At 50.5% G+C, this 13,449-nt stretch overlaps 1 protein-coding gene across 1 annotated transcript in view; it reads right to left on the reverse strand.

The window, feature by feature from the left end:
* The window catches only part of PITPNC1 (phosphatidylinositol transfer protein cytoplasmic 1), a 248,340-nt gene that overhangs the window by 132,881 nt on the left and 102,010 nt on the right, over positions 1-13,449 (reverse strand). The window contains exon 2 of the mRNA XM_056126860.1: positions 57-205. Coding sequence (XP_055982835.1) covers positions 57-205 — 149 coding nt within the window. The remainder of the gene's footprint in view (positions 1-56; positions 206-13,449) is intronic.

Raw genomic sequence — 13,449 nt, forward strand, 5'->3', positions numbered from 1 at the left:
GGATGGCCTGAGGTGGAGAGGTATTGAGGATGCCCCGAGGCCAGCACCTCACTCACCTGTTGAGATAGACGCGCTTCTCGGTGAACTGCCCGTTGCCATGGTGCGGATCCTCGAAGGGCTCGTTCTGGACCACCTCCACGCCCTCCCCGCGGTCGCTCTGCTCGTGGCTGTGCTTGCTGATCATGTACAGCTGCCCGATCTTGTACTGCAAAAGAGACGTGAGAGCTCAGCGCCTGCTGGCCTGGGAACATCCGGTCGTGACGCCCACCCCGAGCCCAGAGCTGATGGATGGGAGTAGACACTAGCCCCAGGTGACTGTTCCATGGTGCTGGGCATTGGGTGTGCAAACAGCGTGTTCCTGGGCACCTTTGGTATCACCGGGCGAAAGTTCCCGGGGTGCGGAGTGGGGACTTGAAGGGGTACAACAGAGAGGGGACACGGATCTCTCTCCCACTCTGGCCCCACTGGGGTAAGTGCAGATGCAGCCCAATTCTGTGTGGCCAAAACCAGGCCTGGGGCTCCGTGGGCACCGTGCTTCCTGAAGCGGAGTCACAGGAAGCTTTGAGTCACCCCAGAGGTCCAGGCCCACCATGAGTAGAACTGAAGTTCTCGGGATTCGAACACACAGAGGGGAATCTCGGGTGCAGTCCGTGGCCCCGGGAGGAAGCAACTCACAAGGAACTGTCTCCCCCTAGACTGTGGGCCTCTCACATCTGAGCTGACTCATACCCCTTCCCGCCTCTCCGGAAACGCAGGGCTAAGGGCTCCCCTTACCCGCACTCATCGTCCACCCCTCAGCCCCCAACCCAGTAATTTCCACAGTGGCAAAACTAATTTGGTGGAGAAAAACGAGGTAGAAGGAGGAGGAAGGAGTCAAATGACTTATGCCTGATGGATGCCTGCTCAGGGTCGGAAAGACTGAAAGATGGGGCAGGGTCAGAGGGGGTACAGCAACGAGGGTATTTGTCTGACCTGTGGCTAATCTGATTTCATCCTCACATACATACAGTCCCCTGAACCCACCAGGAGTTATCCCTGAGAGAAGAGCCAGGAGTAAGCCTGGGTGTGCTGGGTGTGCCGTCCCCACCAATTTAAAATTATAAGACCTTGCATCAGCGTTCCCCAAGAGGGAGTCATATATATTCTCCTACCCCCTCATACCCACTCATACACATGCCTACATACACAGCCCTACACACAAGCTTTACATAGATACACATACATGAAATATGGTTGCCACACAAACCTATACACAAGCTTCACACACATACGTATACAGACACAACACATGCATTTATATATATGTGTATATATATATACACACACATATATATATACACAATACACCCTCAATGTACAGGCGTCACAAAGATATGTACATTCACACAAATATGCATCCATATGTACATATACATACATATACACATGCATCATATAAACACACACATACACACAGAATTGTCCTCAACCCCCTAGAATTGGGAGAAAGTGACAGAGCTTCACACAAGTTGCTGTCAGCTCTAGGTTGTTCCCCCAAAGAACCCAGGCCAGCGAGGATTAGGTCTGCGACAAAGAGACAGAGCGAGGGGCGAATTGTGAATGAAGAGAGCAAGTGAAGCATGAATCCACAGGTAGATGCCCCACTGAGAGGACTCAGAGGACGGGCCTCAGTTCCGCAGCTGCCGCAGGGAGGGAGTGTGGAGAGAACGTGTGAGGCCTCGTCTGAGGCAGGCCCGGGGCCAGGGCACCAGGAGGGAGCGTGGGGTCCCTAAGGCTCCAGCCCTTTCCCATGATGGCCTGCACTCAGAACGCTTTGCGACTGCGCCTGCATGCTTGGGAGTGGGGAAGGAGAGCCGAGAGGAACATCAAAGATGAAGTCTATTTTTTAAATGGATTTGGGGAGCAGAAGCTTGAGCAAATATCTCTTTAGTATGTCGGGTTCTTCCTTGTCGCCAGGAAGCAAAGAGGAAGAAGAGTGTGTAGAACAGGGCTGTGCTGATCTCTGAGAGGGGTCAGGCTCAACTCATGCAGACATCAACTCATACACAGATCAACTCATGCAGAGATCAACCCATACACAGAAATCAACTCATGTAGAGATTAACCCATACACAAACATCAACTCATCACACAGAGATCAACTCATGGAGAGATCAACACATACACACATAGATCAACTCCTCACACAGAGATATGCTCATGTAGAAATCAACCCATACACAGAGATCAACTCATCACAGAGATTAACTCACGTAGCAATCAACCCATACCCACAGAGATAAACTCATACAGAGATGAGCTCATACATACAGAGATCAATTCATACATAAAGATCTACTCAGATACACAGAGATCAACTCATCAAAGAGATCAACTCAGACACAGAGATCCACTCATGCAGAGATAACTCATATACACACCAACTCCTACAGCGATCAACGTCAGCTCATGCGATGGGAACTAAGCCACAAACATGGTGGAGAGGATGCTGACAGTGAATCTGCCCTGACAGAGCAAACAGCCTTCACCTCCAGTGGAATATTACTCAGCCCTAAAGAGGAATAATGGATGGATAACCATATGTCACTTACTGACAAGGACACTTCTGGGGACCTGTGGTTAAGCAAAGGCCTTGGGGGCCCTAAATGGGAACCCCACACTTGGTGATAAGCAAGGCTATGCAGGGTCAAGAAGGAAGCCCATCACACACAGTGAGGCAACTGCAGCAACCCCGGTGATGCAGGACCCAAATGACAGGGAACCTCGGTGTCACAGGCTGAGGTGTACCCCCAGACTCTGATGTGGGAGACCCAGCTATTCAGCGTGGGGCCTGAGGTGGAGAGAGAGTCTGGGCAGAGGTGATGGGGTTCAGTGGAGCCACTGAGCTCCCTAACCCAATAGTACCAGCATCTTCTTTCCTGGGGCAAATCTGTGGAAGGGAGATGAGGGGGACAGAAAGAGGGAGACAGAAAGGATAGGTTAGGGGTGCTTGGAGCTTCGTCCTGCCCTCCCAACCAGAGAGAGAGAGAGAGAGGGAGAGAGAGAGAAAGAGAGAGATCAAAAGCTGCTGTATTTCAAGCCACTTTCATGCCAGCAACAGAACACGATGGGTGTTCTGGAGAAGAGAGAGCCTGAGACCCTGACGGAGGCGGCAGCTGTCAACAACCCTGCTGATCCACTAGATGCCACTAAATGCTTCTGCCTCTGGAGGGGTTGCCCAGACAGTGCTCAGAAGGGCCCTGGACCCCTCCTGGCAATACCAAAACCCACGATGGCATGGGCCCAGCAGTGCTCAGGGGAACATGCATTGCTCAGAAAAGAACCTGGGTCCTCCACCTGCCGGACACTTCTGAGCTCTCTTCAGCCACTGAGGGCTCGTTTTCAAGCGGCTAGTTTCTGTGATGTGCATTTCACCTCATTTCCAAATAAACAATTGCCTTTGCTTCAGAAGCAGGTGCCCTTCCCCTTAAGCCGAGCTGGGGGTAGTGGGGAGAGGAGGGTGACAGAAGCTTTACTGCTAGACCAGCCTCAGGAGCTCCAAGCAGAATGTAGGAGACCAGGACAATACCCGACACGAAAAAGCCATTAGCCAAACGCCAGCCTGCACGGGCTGCTGTCAGCTCAAGTGCTTCCTGCTCTGCGGATAGGGATGGCGCGAGGCGGCGACAGCTGATCCACTGGCCTCATTGATCATTCCAGTGGCTCCCAAGGCGCAGCCTGAGCTCACTCAGAGAGCGTCAGTCTGGGGGCGACCGACAGACGCTCGATGCTGCAGACGGTGACATGGACGGGGGTGGCAGGACACTCGGGCCCAGACACTGAGCTGGTCAAGGGCTCCACAGTGGTTATTCCCCTCCCCCACACGCAAGCCGACCTCCTGCACTGGCTGTGGCCACCTTAGCCCGGCCACCCAGAAGCAGAGAGACTGGGAGGTGGCCTTTTCCTTTGTCGTTTAAGGGGTCACACCCGGCAGTGCTCAGGGGTTACTCCTGGCTCTGCACTCATGGCTTCATGCTGGCAGTGCTCAGGGATCATAAGGGAGGCTGGAGTTCGAACCTGGGTGGGCCTCGTGTAAGGCGAGCATCCTACTCACTGAACTATGGCTCCAGCCCCATTGGGGGGGTTGCTTTTGAAATCACAAATTAAAGAGGACAGTTGGGGGAAGGGGGAAAGACTGATAGTTTTTGAGCCATCTGTCTGTCACCAAATTACTCTTTAAAACGTTGAATTTGAGAGAGAAAGAGAGAGAGAGAGGTTTGCCTTGCACACAGCTGAGCCAGGTTTAAGCCCCAGCCCATCAGGAATGATCTCTGAGCACAGAGTCAGGGGTAAGCCCTGAGCACTAGTGGGAGTGGCCCCACACCCAAACTTTCACCATCACGATCATGATCATCCTGTTGTTCGTCGATTGCCTCGAGCAGGCCCCAGTAACGTCTCCTTCGTCCTAGCCCTGAGATTTTAAAAAGTGCCATATTCAAGGCTCTAGGGTTAGGAGAATGAGACCCATCATTATTACTGGTATTTGGCATATTGTGTACGCCACAGGGAGTTTGCCAGATTCTGCCATGTGGGCAGGTTACATTCAGTAGCCTCCCAGGTTGTCCAAAGCAAGAATAAGATAATAAGACGTCATGTCAAGATAATAAGAACATTGAGTCTTCCGGGAGCTTGGTTTTATAGTCTCTGGGTCTTGGCCATTGATGGGATTACACAGCGCTAGGGGCCAGTTGGTGGATGTGACCCCTGCCTACTGGAAGATGGGGGATCTGGGTGGAGGATGCTCAGATCCGATCCGAGCAGGCTTGGAGATCTCAGCCCCGGGACCCGCATGCCTTTGTTCCTCTGCCAGTTCCTTCATGCATGTGGAGAGTGGTCTCAGCATGGTGGTGGTTGTGACCCAAACTATAGATCTATACAATTCTGGGCTTTTCCAGCCCTTAAACTCCAGATGCTGCAGAAGACAGCAGGGGAGATTCTTACTCAAAGGCATAGTAAGTGCTGAGGTCCGCTGAGCGCAGAGGGGTGCGAGGACCCCTCACGGCAGCTCCAAGCTAGGTAGTGAAACGCCAACACGTGGCAGTTTTTTAAAAGAATTGTTTTGGTGGGTGGAGGGGTTTGGGCCACACCTGGCTGCACTCAGGAATTACTTCTGGCAGAGCCAGGGGGAGCCCTATATCATCCCTTCCCCACCATACTATCTCTCTGGCCTCCAACATGTCACATCTTTAAAAGCCCTATTTCCTCTTTTTTTTTTTCTTTTTTGTGTCACACCTGGCGATGCTCAGGGCTTACTCCTGGCTCTTCAGGAATTACCCCTGGCAGTGCTCTGGGGACCACATGGGATGCTGGGAATCAAACCCAGTTCAGCTGCATGCAAGGCAAACACGCCGTTGTGCTATCGCTCCAGCCCCTTCTTTCCTCTTTAATATACTTTCTTGCGAAGCTCCACCCCTAATTTAAGGAATATACCACATACTTGATCATCAGCTGACATGTCAAATGAAAACGAAGCAAGCTTACATGCCAAATGAAAAGTGACAAATTCCAAAGATTCTGAAGCCTTTGAAGCCTGAAAGTTGACCAAAGGGTTGATGCTGATGGTGAAAAGAGGCATAGATTGGTTTTTAACATTTGTTTCTAATGCTCTCGAGGGTGCACTCAGAGAGGTTATTTACACATAAGGAGACTGAGTCTCGGGTTAAGGATGACCTCCACGCCACGCGGTTTGTAGAATGTCCAGTTGGCTGATCTATTCTTTTACCTCACCCAGCTTCAGCCCCGATTTCTCTAATGATCGCTTGGCCAATTCCGGGCCTCGCTACAATTCAGAAGTTCAGAGCCGCAGCCTCTGAACTTTGCCATTTCAGAAGCTGAGTAACAAAAGCCTGATATCATTGGAAAGATCAAAGTTGTTGAAACCTCGCACACACCTTTGGAATGGCAGAGCAATTACGCTCTCACTTTGAAAGATCTATTGTTATAATTCCAGGGTTTGGGTAATCATCATTACAGGCAATCACGATTTAGAGGCAGCTCCCTGAGAACCATCATTAGATCAGCTACCCCAAATAATTTTCCCTGGAGTCAAAAAAAACATCGTGAGGGCTCAGCTCTTTCTGCCTTGCACAGAGCACATCTGACAGAGCTGCAAAATTTGAAAGCAGGCAGAGTTGTATAATGCAGGGTTTCTTAAGCATTTTTCCACATGCAGCCCTTTGCACCGAAGAATTCTTGTTCCACTTCAGGTGCAGAGGTATGTACTATAGGCATGTAAATCAAACACTAAAAATAAATCAAAAGGAAAATTCTTTTAAAACACATTGAGGGCTCGGTTGGAGTGACAGGACAGTGAACAGGGCACTTGCCTTGCATGTGGGCAACCTGGGTTCAATCCTTAGCACCCCATATGGAACCCTAAACACTTCCAGGAGTGATCCCTGAGCACAGAGCCAGTGTGAGCACTGTCCTCAGCAAGCCCTGAGCACTGCCAAGTGTGACCCGAAGACCAAAAAATCCACAAACACATAGGGTGTCTCGTAAAGGGGCAATGATGCTGTTTTTACCCATTGATTCCTGCAAAATGTTTGATTCCTTCCCGTTCTGTTCTGACCGTGTGGCAGAGGAAGAGAAGCAGAGAGAGGAAATAGTCTACCATGCCTGAGCACTCCCCTGGGAGTCACGTCACTTATGCAGAAACGCCTTCCCCATTCATGGACAGAGACAAGGTCAGTGCTCAATACGAGGTGCTCAGAGTACTGAAAGGTGATAGCGTCATGCCCTGCAAGGGACCCACTCAGGCCATGGCTATAGTGACCTCCCCCTCCCACTCCCCCCTTCGCCTGAGGTTTCCAAGCTTCAGACCACACACGGGGCCATTACACTAGGGAAAGAGAGATGGTAGGTCCACATCCTATCTGGGAGGGTTGGGTCACACCCAACAGTGCTTTGGGGGCCATCTACGGTGCCAAAGACCAAACCCAGTTCAGACACACATGCTCCCTACCTGCTGTCCTATAGCTCCGGGTCCCCTAAGGAGTCCAGGTTTTAATTAACCGCACAGCCTCCAAAGGGAGAGATGGCTGAGCCACCCACAGCCAGGCCGAGCATGGGGCAATGTGCTCTGTCAACTCTGCAGGCAACGCTCTATTCAATAAAGTTTTATTGGAAAAGAGCCATGCACAGTCATCCTGTAGCTGCTTTTACCTTCCCCAGCAGGGTTGAGGGGCTACAACAGAGCCTACCAGGAACCCACAGAGTTGACCACGTTTCCTGTCTTCCCAGGCGGTGTTTGATGGACCCTTGTGGAGCAGGCTGCAGGCTGCACTGTTCACCTCCGCCAGGTCAGAGGTAACTGGTGAGCATTTCAAACGGAATGGACCTGGATTTCAAATTTTCTTTCATTTCAATGCAGTTAAAAACATTTGATTCAGGACCAGAGAGATAGTGCAGCGGGGAAGGCACTTGCCTTGCACACAGTCAATGCGGGTTTGATTCCCGGCATCCCACAGGGTCCCGAGTACCACAGGGAGTAATGCCTGAGTGAAGAACCAGGAGTAACCCCTGAGTAACCACATACATCATTGTGTGGCCCAAAAACAAAATAAAATAAAAATATTCGAGTCAGTGCCTAGAAAGCTTTTCTGTATGTCTGAAACACTTGCACCTGTGCCCTTCATCACACCAGACAGCCCTTGTGCCCGAGACTGGCTTTGTCCTGCCATGAACATCTGGTTGGATGGCCATCACAGCGAATGTTCCTCCAACCGTCCAGAGCCTGCCAACCTCCACTTGACTGAGGTCGCCATAACTGCGAATGCCTAGAGAGTGGGATGGGTGCTGCCCCGGTGCTGGTGATGACGCGAAGTTAGTGTTTAATGGGGCAGATGTGTTTGAGGGGCTCAAAGTAGTCAGGTGATGGTCGCCCAGCACCAGGGAAAGCGTTCTCAGCCAGTTGAAAGCAGTGAAAATTGTCCATTTGATGAGATGCCTATTCTATCCAAATCGTAAGGCCTAAGAACCCGTTCTTTTCCCAGGAAACTGGCACCCCCACGGCCCATTTTACAGTGATTTCATGGTTATGGCTATGAAATGGGATTTTCAGGGCCACGTGGCTTCCAGAGCTGGAGCACATGCTTTGCATGCAGGAGTCCAGGACTTGCTCCTCAGCACCACGGGGAGCTGGGGGCAAAACAAACAAAAACAAAATATTTCCAAGGGGAGAAGTGTTCCTTTTAGCCGGCCCTTCGGAACCTTCTCTGCAGGTACTGAGGCCCGGGTGCAGGGCAGCAATAAATGACAACCTGGAGTCAGTCTCCCGAGCGCCCCACCTCCCCGCCCTCCCAGCCTGCCTCTGCTGGGGCCCTGAACTCAGGGTCATCCCTATTTGCCATCTGGAGGCCGCTCCATCAGCAGTGTCAACACCGCACTGACTGCGGGGCGTGGGGGGGGAGGAGACTGGCTGAAAGCAACTGCCTGCGGGTCCCACCAGCCTTGCTCCCCCAGCTAGGCGTGTGCTCCTCCCCCCAGTGTAGGCCCCTCCCCCAGGTGTATGCTCCTCCCCCTAGGTATATGCGCCTCCCCTAGGTGTATGCTCCTCCCCCAGGTGTATGCTCCTCCCCCTGGGTGTATGCTCCTCCCCCTGGGTGTATGCTCCTCCCCCCTGGTGTATGCTCCTCCCCTTGATTTATGCTCCTCCCCCTGGGGATATGCTCCTCCCCCTAAACCTGAGCTCCTCCCCTGAACCTGAGCTGCAGGACTCTACCTTGCAGGGCTACCTTGCAGGGCTTTTCCTACAGGTAGTACAGGTAGGGGTCCCCATCCTTCATGTAGACGCGGTGCATTTTGACCCTCAGCGTCTAGATCTAACTTGGGTTCTGCAAGGACATGACTGACCGGCCCCTCGATCTCTCTGGCTCCACGATTCAGTGTCCACATTGCGCCACGGGGCCAGGGAGGTTAAAAAGAAAAAGAAGAAAAAAATGTAAGTTTCTTGGGTGCTTCGTCATCTCTCTCCCAGCCAGGTCAATAAACCCCGAAAACCAATATCCGATCCCACAAAGAAAATACCAACCTGCAGCTCGTATTTCAGAATATCAGCACATCATCAGAGAATTATCTTCCCTCCTGGATTTTTATAAGGAGCCCACTGAGGTGCTTTGTTTACGTAAGCACTGTGTCATTATGCCAGGGTTGGGGAATGAAAAACTGATAAAAAGATTTAAGAAGAAGCTGAGTTATCAACGTTTAATTCAAAAAAGTCTCTCCCCACCCCTGTGTGATAAACTAATATAAATAGCATCGGTGCTGCAGGCTTAACCCATTCTAGTTTGCAGACGGTTCCGGACTGGAACAGCAGTAAAATAGCCAGGGAAGGGTCTGGACATGCTTGCACGTTGGTGCAAGATGGACTCTGTCTACCTTCCTGCGAGATGGACTCTGTCTACCTTCCTGTGAGTTCCCTCTATACTCGCTCATCTAAAAGCAAAGGCCAACTGACCACGTCCCATGAATGTCTTGTTCCTGCACCACTCTCTCTATCCCGTAAGCTTTCCCCAGCCATGGCCACAACCACCTACGTGAGATCCCTGTGCCCTGTTTTCTGCCCCTGTCTGGTCCTGAATGACCTGATCCAGGAGGTCCAGGAAGAGAGTAAAGAGTCCAGAGAGCATATGGAGAGGGGAAGGAGAAGGGAAGAGAGACAAAGAGAGAGAGTCAGAGTGCAGAGAGGGCTGGAAGTTGCAACATTCTTGACAGCAGATGAAAATTTAAAGCATACATTATTTTTGGTAGCGGGGGGGAAGTTGGGGGTTTGAGACCATACCCGGTGGTACTCAGGGTTTACTCCTGGTGCTCACTCTGCACTCAGGGGTCACTCCTAGGGTTGCTTGGGGAACCATATGCAGTGCTGGTATCAAAACTAGGTTGGCCACGAGCAAGAAGAACATCTTACCCACTGTGCTATATCTCAGACCCCAAAATGCGCATTTTTTGGTTTTGGCCATACCCAGCAGTGCTCAGGGCTTACTCCTGGCTCTGAGCTCAGGGATCACTCCTGGTGGACTTAGGAGGCCATATGGGATGCCAGAAATCCAAGCCAGGTCAGCCGTGAGCAAAGCAAGTGCTCTACCCACTGTGCTATCTTTCTGGCCACAAGACTGCATATTTTTATGTCCTCCTTCCAACATGGATGGGCTTTGGGGTTGAAATCTAGCCCTGAAAACTCACTTGGTCCCTAGATAGAAAAAGCACATCTATGTAACATTACGAAGTAGCAGCTACACAAAAGCTGCCCTTCTCTTATGTATGGATGAGAAGCTGATGTAAGGATCAGCTGTAGATGAGGCCAAGAAGCCCGTCAACAGAACTAAGATAGAAAGCACCAGACCTGAGCTTACCCCAGGTCTGCAGTCCTGGGTGTCTGGGCTCCGGGCTGGTGGGCACACTCCCGGTTCCCAAGGGTTTTGTCTGGTTTGGTTCACGGAGTCAATGGACACTGCATGGGTACCAGACGGGAAGGCAAGGAGATAGTCATACAACACAGTGGCGCGGGGCTGGAGCAATAACACAGCGGGTAGGGCGTTTGCCTTGTACGCAGTCAACCCGGGTTCAATTCCCAGCATCCCATATGGTCCCCTGAGCACCGCCAGGAGTAAGTCCTGAGTGTAGAGCCAGGAGTAACCCCTGAGCATGGTCGGTGTGATCCAAAAAGAAAGAAATAATAATAATAAAAAAAAAACCACAGTAGTGGAAAGGAGGGTCTCTTGCAGTGTCCACATGTAAGGCTATGTGTTGCAGGAGCTCATAGCAGAGCCATCCAATCACATGGCTGAGAAACAGGAGCCCAACCGCAGCTCCAGGAAGTGGAGGTGTTTGGTAAGAGCTCTGGCCTTTAGAGAGCAGTGAGGGGCTGGGGAGCCGGCTCAGAGGGCGGGGGCACATCCTTTCCATGCTGGAGCCCTGGATTTAAGCCCCAGTCCCACAAGATCCCCCCAGTATCACAGGGAGCAACCCTCCCCCCCAACACACACACACACACACACACACACACACACACACACACACACACGACCAGGTGTGGCCTGCCCAAACAAAACTAAGTCAGATAAAATCAAAATGGAAAGTAATCAAGGTTCTTGAATGTCTTCCGGATGTCTACAGCCCACCCCCAAGACCAGTGAGGAAGAAAACAGATGTGGGGGTTGCAAAGAGATGTCACCCATGTTGTCTCCTCTGTCAGTGCTCAGCTCCTCAGCAGAAGCGGTCCAGGGGGTGGTGGGGAGGTGGAGGCGCTTTTGGAGTCAGGGGGCGAGCAAAGTCTTCCAGAAAGAGCAAGGCTGTTGGTGAGGATTATGGCACTGATCAGTTCGTCCAGATATTGGCAAGAGCATGAAGGAAGGCAGCGACGCCTCATCAGACAGACAAATGGACAAAACAGACAAACAGACTTAACAGACCGACAAACGGACTCAAGAGCAGGGTCAGCAATCAGCGTCCGTGTCTGGGTTCTCCTGAGACCAGAGGGAGACCAGAGGGAGACCAGAGGACGCCTGGCCCTCCAGTTCCACCTGCACAGCCGGGGCCCTGACTGTCCTCACAGATCCAGCAAGGCCCTTCGTGCTGGGCATAGGAAGACTCTGTACCATGTGGAAGCCACTGAACCCCTTGGCTTTGAAGTGCTGGATGGCACAGCAGGAGTTTCAGGGGCTTCATTGCTAATCAGTTAGCAATGAAGAGAGTCAGAAGCAAGGTAAGTATGTGGAAGGAGGTTTAGAAAATTCCAGCATCATGGGGATAAAGTAATAGTACAGCAGGTAGGACAATTGTCTTGCATATGGCTGACCCAGGTTTGATTCCTAGCATTCATATGGTCCCCCAAGCCTGACAGGAGTGATACCTGAGTGCAGAGACAGGACAGGAGTAGGCCCTGAGTACAGCCAGGTTCCACCAAAAAAAAAAAAATCCATTTTTTTCCCTTTTGCTAAAGTAGCATTTTACCCCCTATACTCCATCTCTAGCCCCAATGAGCTTTTTATTTATTTTTAAGGAATCTGCACTGATTTCTATTGCAATGTACCAGAGTTATAATTTCTTCAGATCCTCGCCAACACTAGCTATTTTCTGATTTTGTCTTTTTTTTTTTTTTAATTGAGGAGCGATAGCACAGCAGTAGGGCGTTTGCCTTGCGTGCAGCCAGCCCGGCAGAGCTGGGTTTGATTCCTCCACCCCTCTCAGAGAGCCCGGCAAGCTACTGAGAGTATCTTGCCCACACGGCAAAGCCTGGCAAGCTACCCATGACGTATTTGATATGCCAAACACAGTAACAACAAGTCTCACAATGGAGATGTTACTGGGCCCGCTCAAGCAGTCATTCTACATAAGTATAGAGTGTTTCAAAGTCAATTCTAGTTTCTGTCTCGAAAATTTCATTCTCATAAAATTCATCAACATTGTCACTTTGAACTCTTCTTTCAGATAAGTACTAAGGTAGTCCCTGGTAGAGATTACTTGGTTTCTTTTACATCAGAACGGTCCTACAGACCCTTCTGATGAAACACCAATGAAAAAGTATTCTTTTTCAGGGGTTTGCGGTGTCTCCTGGAAGTGTTCTCATTGCAAATGTAAAATTAACTCTTTTCAAACTCTCTCTCCATATATTAATATAGATAGATATCTATATAAATCTTAGGTAGATAGATATCTATATATATCTTAGATAGAGAGATATCTCCCTTTGAATAGAAATAGGCGAACCCATTTGCAAATCTTTCAAACGCTTCTTATTGTGGAGGCAGGACTCTACAATGACTTCTGTAACAACAATCTCTTGGTTGGGGAGCTTGGGGAAATGCCAAAAGGAAGTAGTAATGATAGCAGTGGACATGACCTGGCAAGGCACTTGTCCTTCTGTTCTAGAAGCTGCCTGCAGTATGACTTGGGTGGCTCATCATGGCAGACTATGGAGTCACCAGGAACAGGAAGCCCAAGAGCCCAGCTGACTCGGCTTTGAATAGTGATGAGGCTTTCTCATCAAAGCTGTGGGTGAAAGAGTCAGTTTAGGTCAGTTTTGTATTTTTTAATGCTTTTCTTAGAGATTAATTCACTTTTTATTATATTTAATTCACTTTTTATTCTTTTAAAAAAAGTGGGGGGCTTGGGGACTATACCCAATGTGTTCAGGGGATTACTCCTGACTCTATGCTCATGGATTACTTCTGGCGATGCTCGGGGGCTCACTTGGGGTGCATGTTGGCTGTGTGCAATGCACACGTCCTACCCGCATCGTGCTGTTCTAGCCCTCACTTATTCTGTTGTAGGCGACAGCTACTCTTGAAATGACTTTGAACACTGCAGAAGACCAAATAGATGCTTCTCATCACTTTCTGTGTTTTTTGGGGGGAAGCCCTCCCAAAGTGCAGCTTGGGGATCCCAGGGACCCTTCCTGGTGGTTCA

Source organism: Sorex fumeus, unplaced genomic scaffold, assembly GCF_029834395.1.
Source record: "Sorex fumeus unplaced genomic scaffold, SorFum_2.1 ptg000063l, whole genome shotgun sequence".
NCBI lineage: Eukaryota > Metazoa > Chordata > Mammalia > Eulipotyphla > Soricidae > Sorex > Sorex fumeus.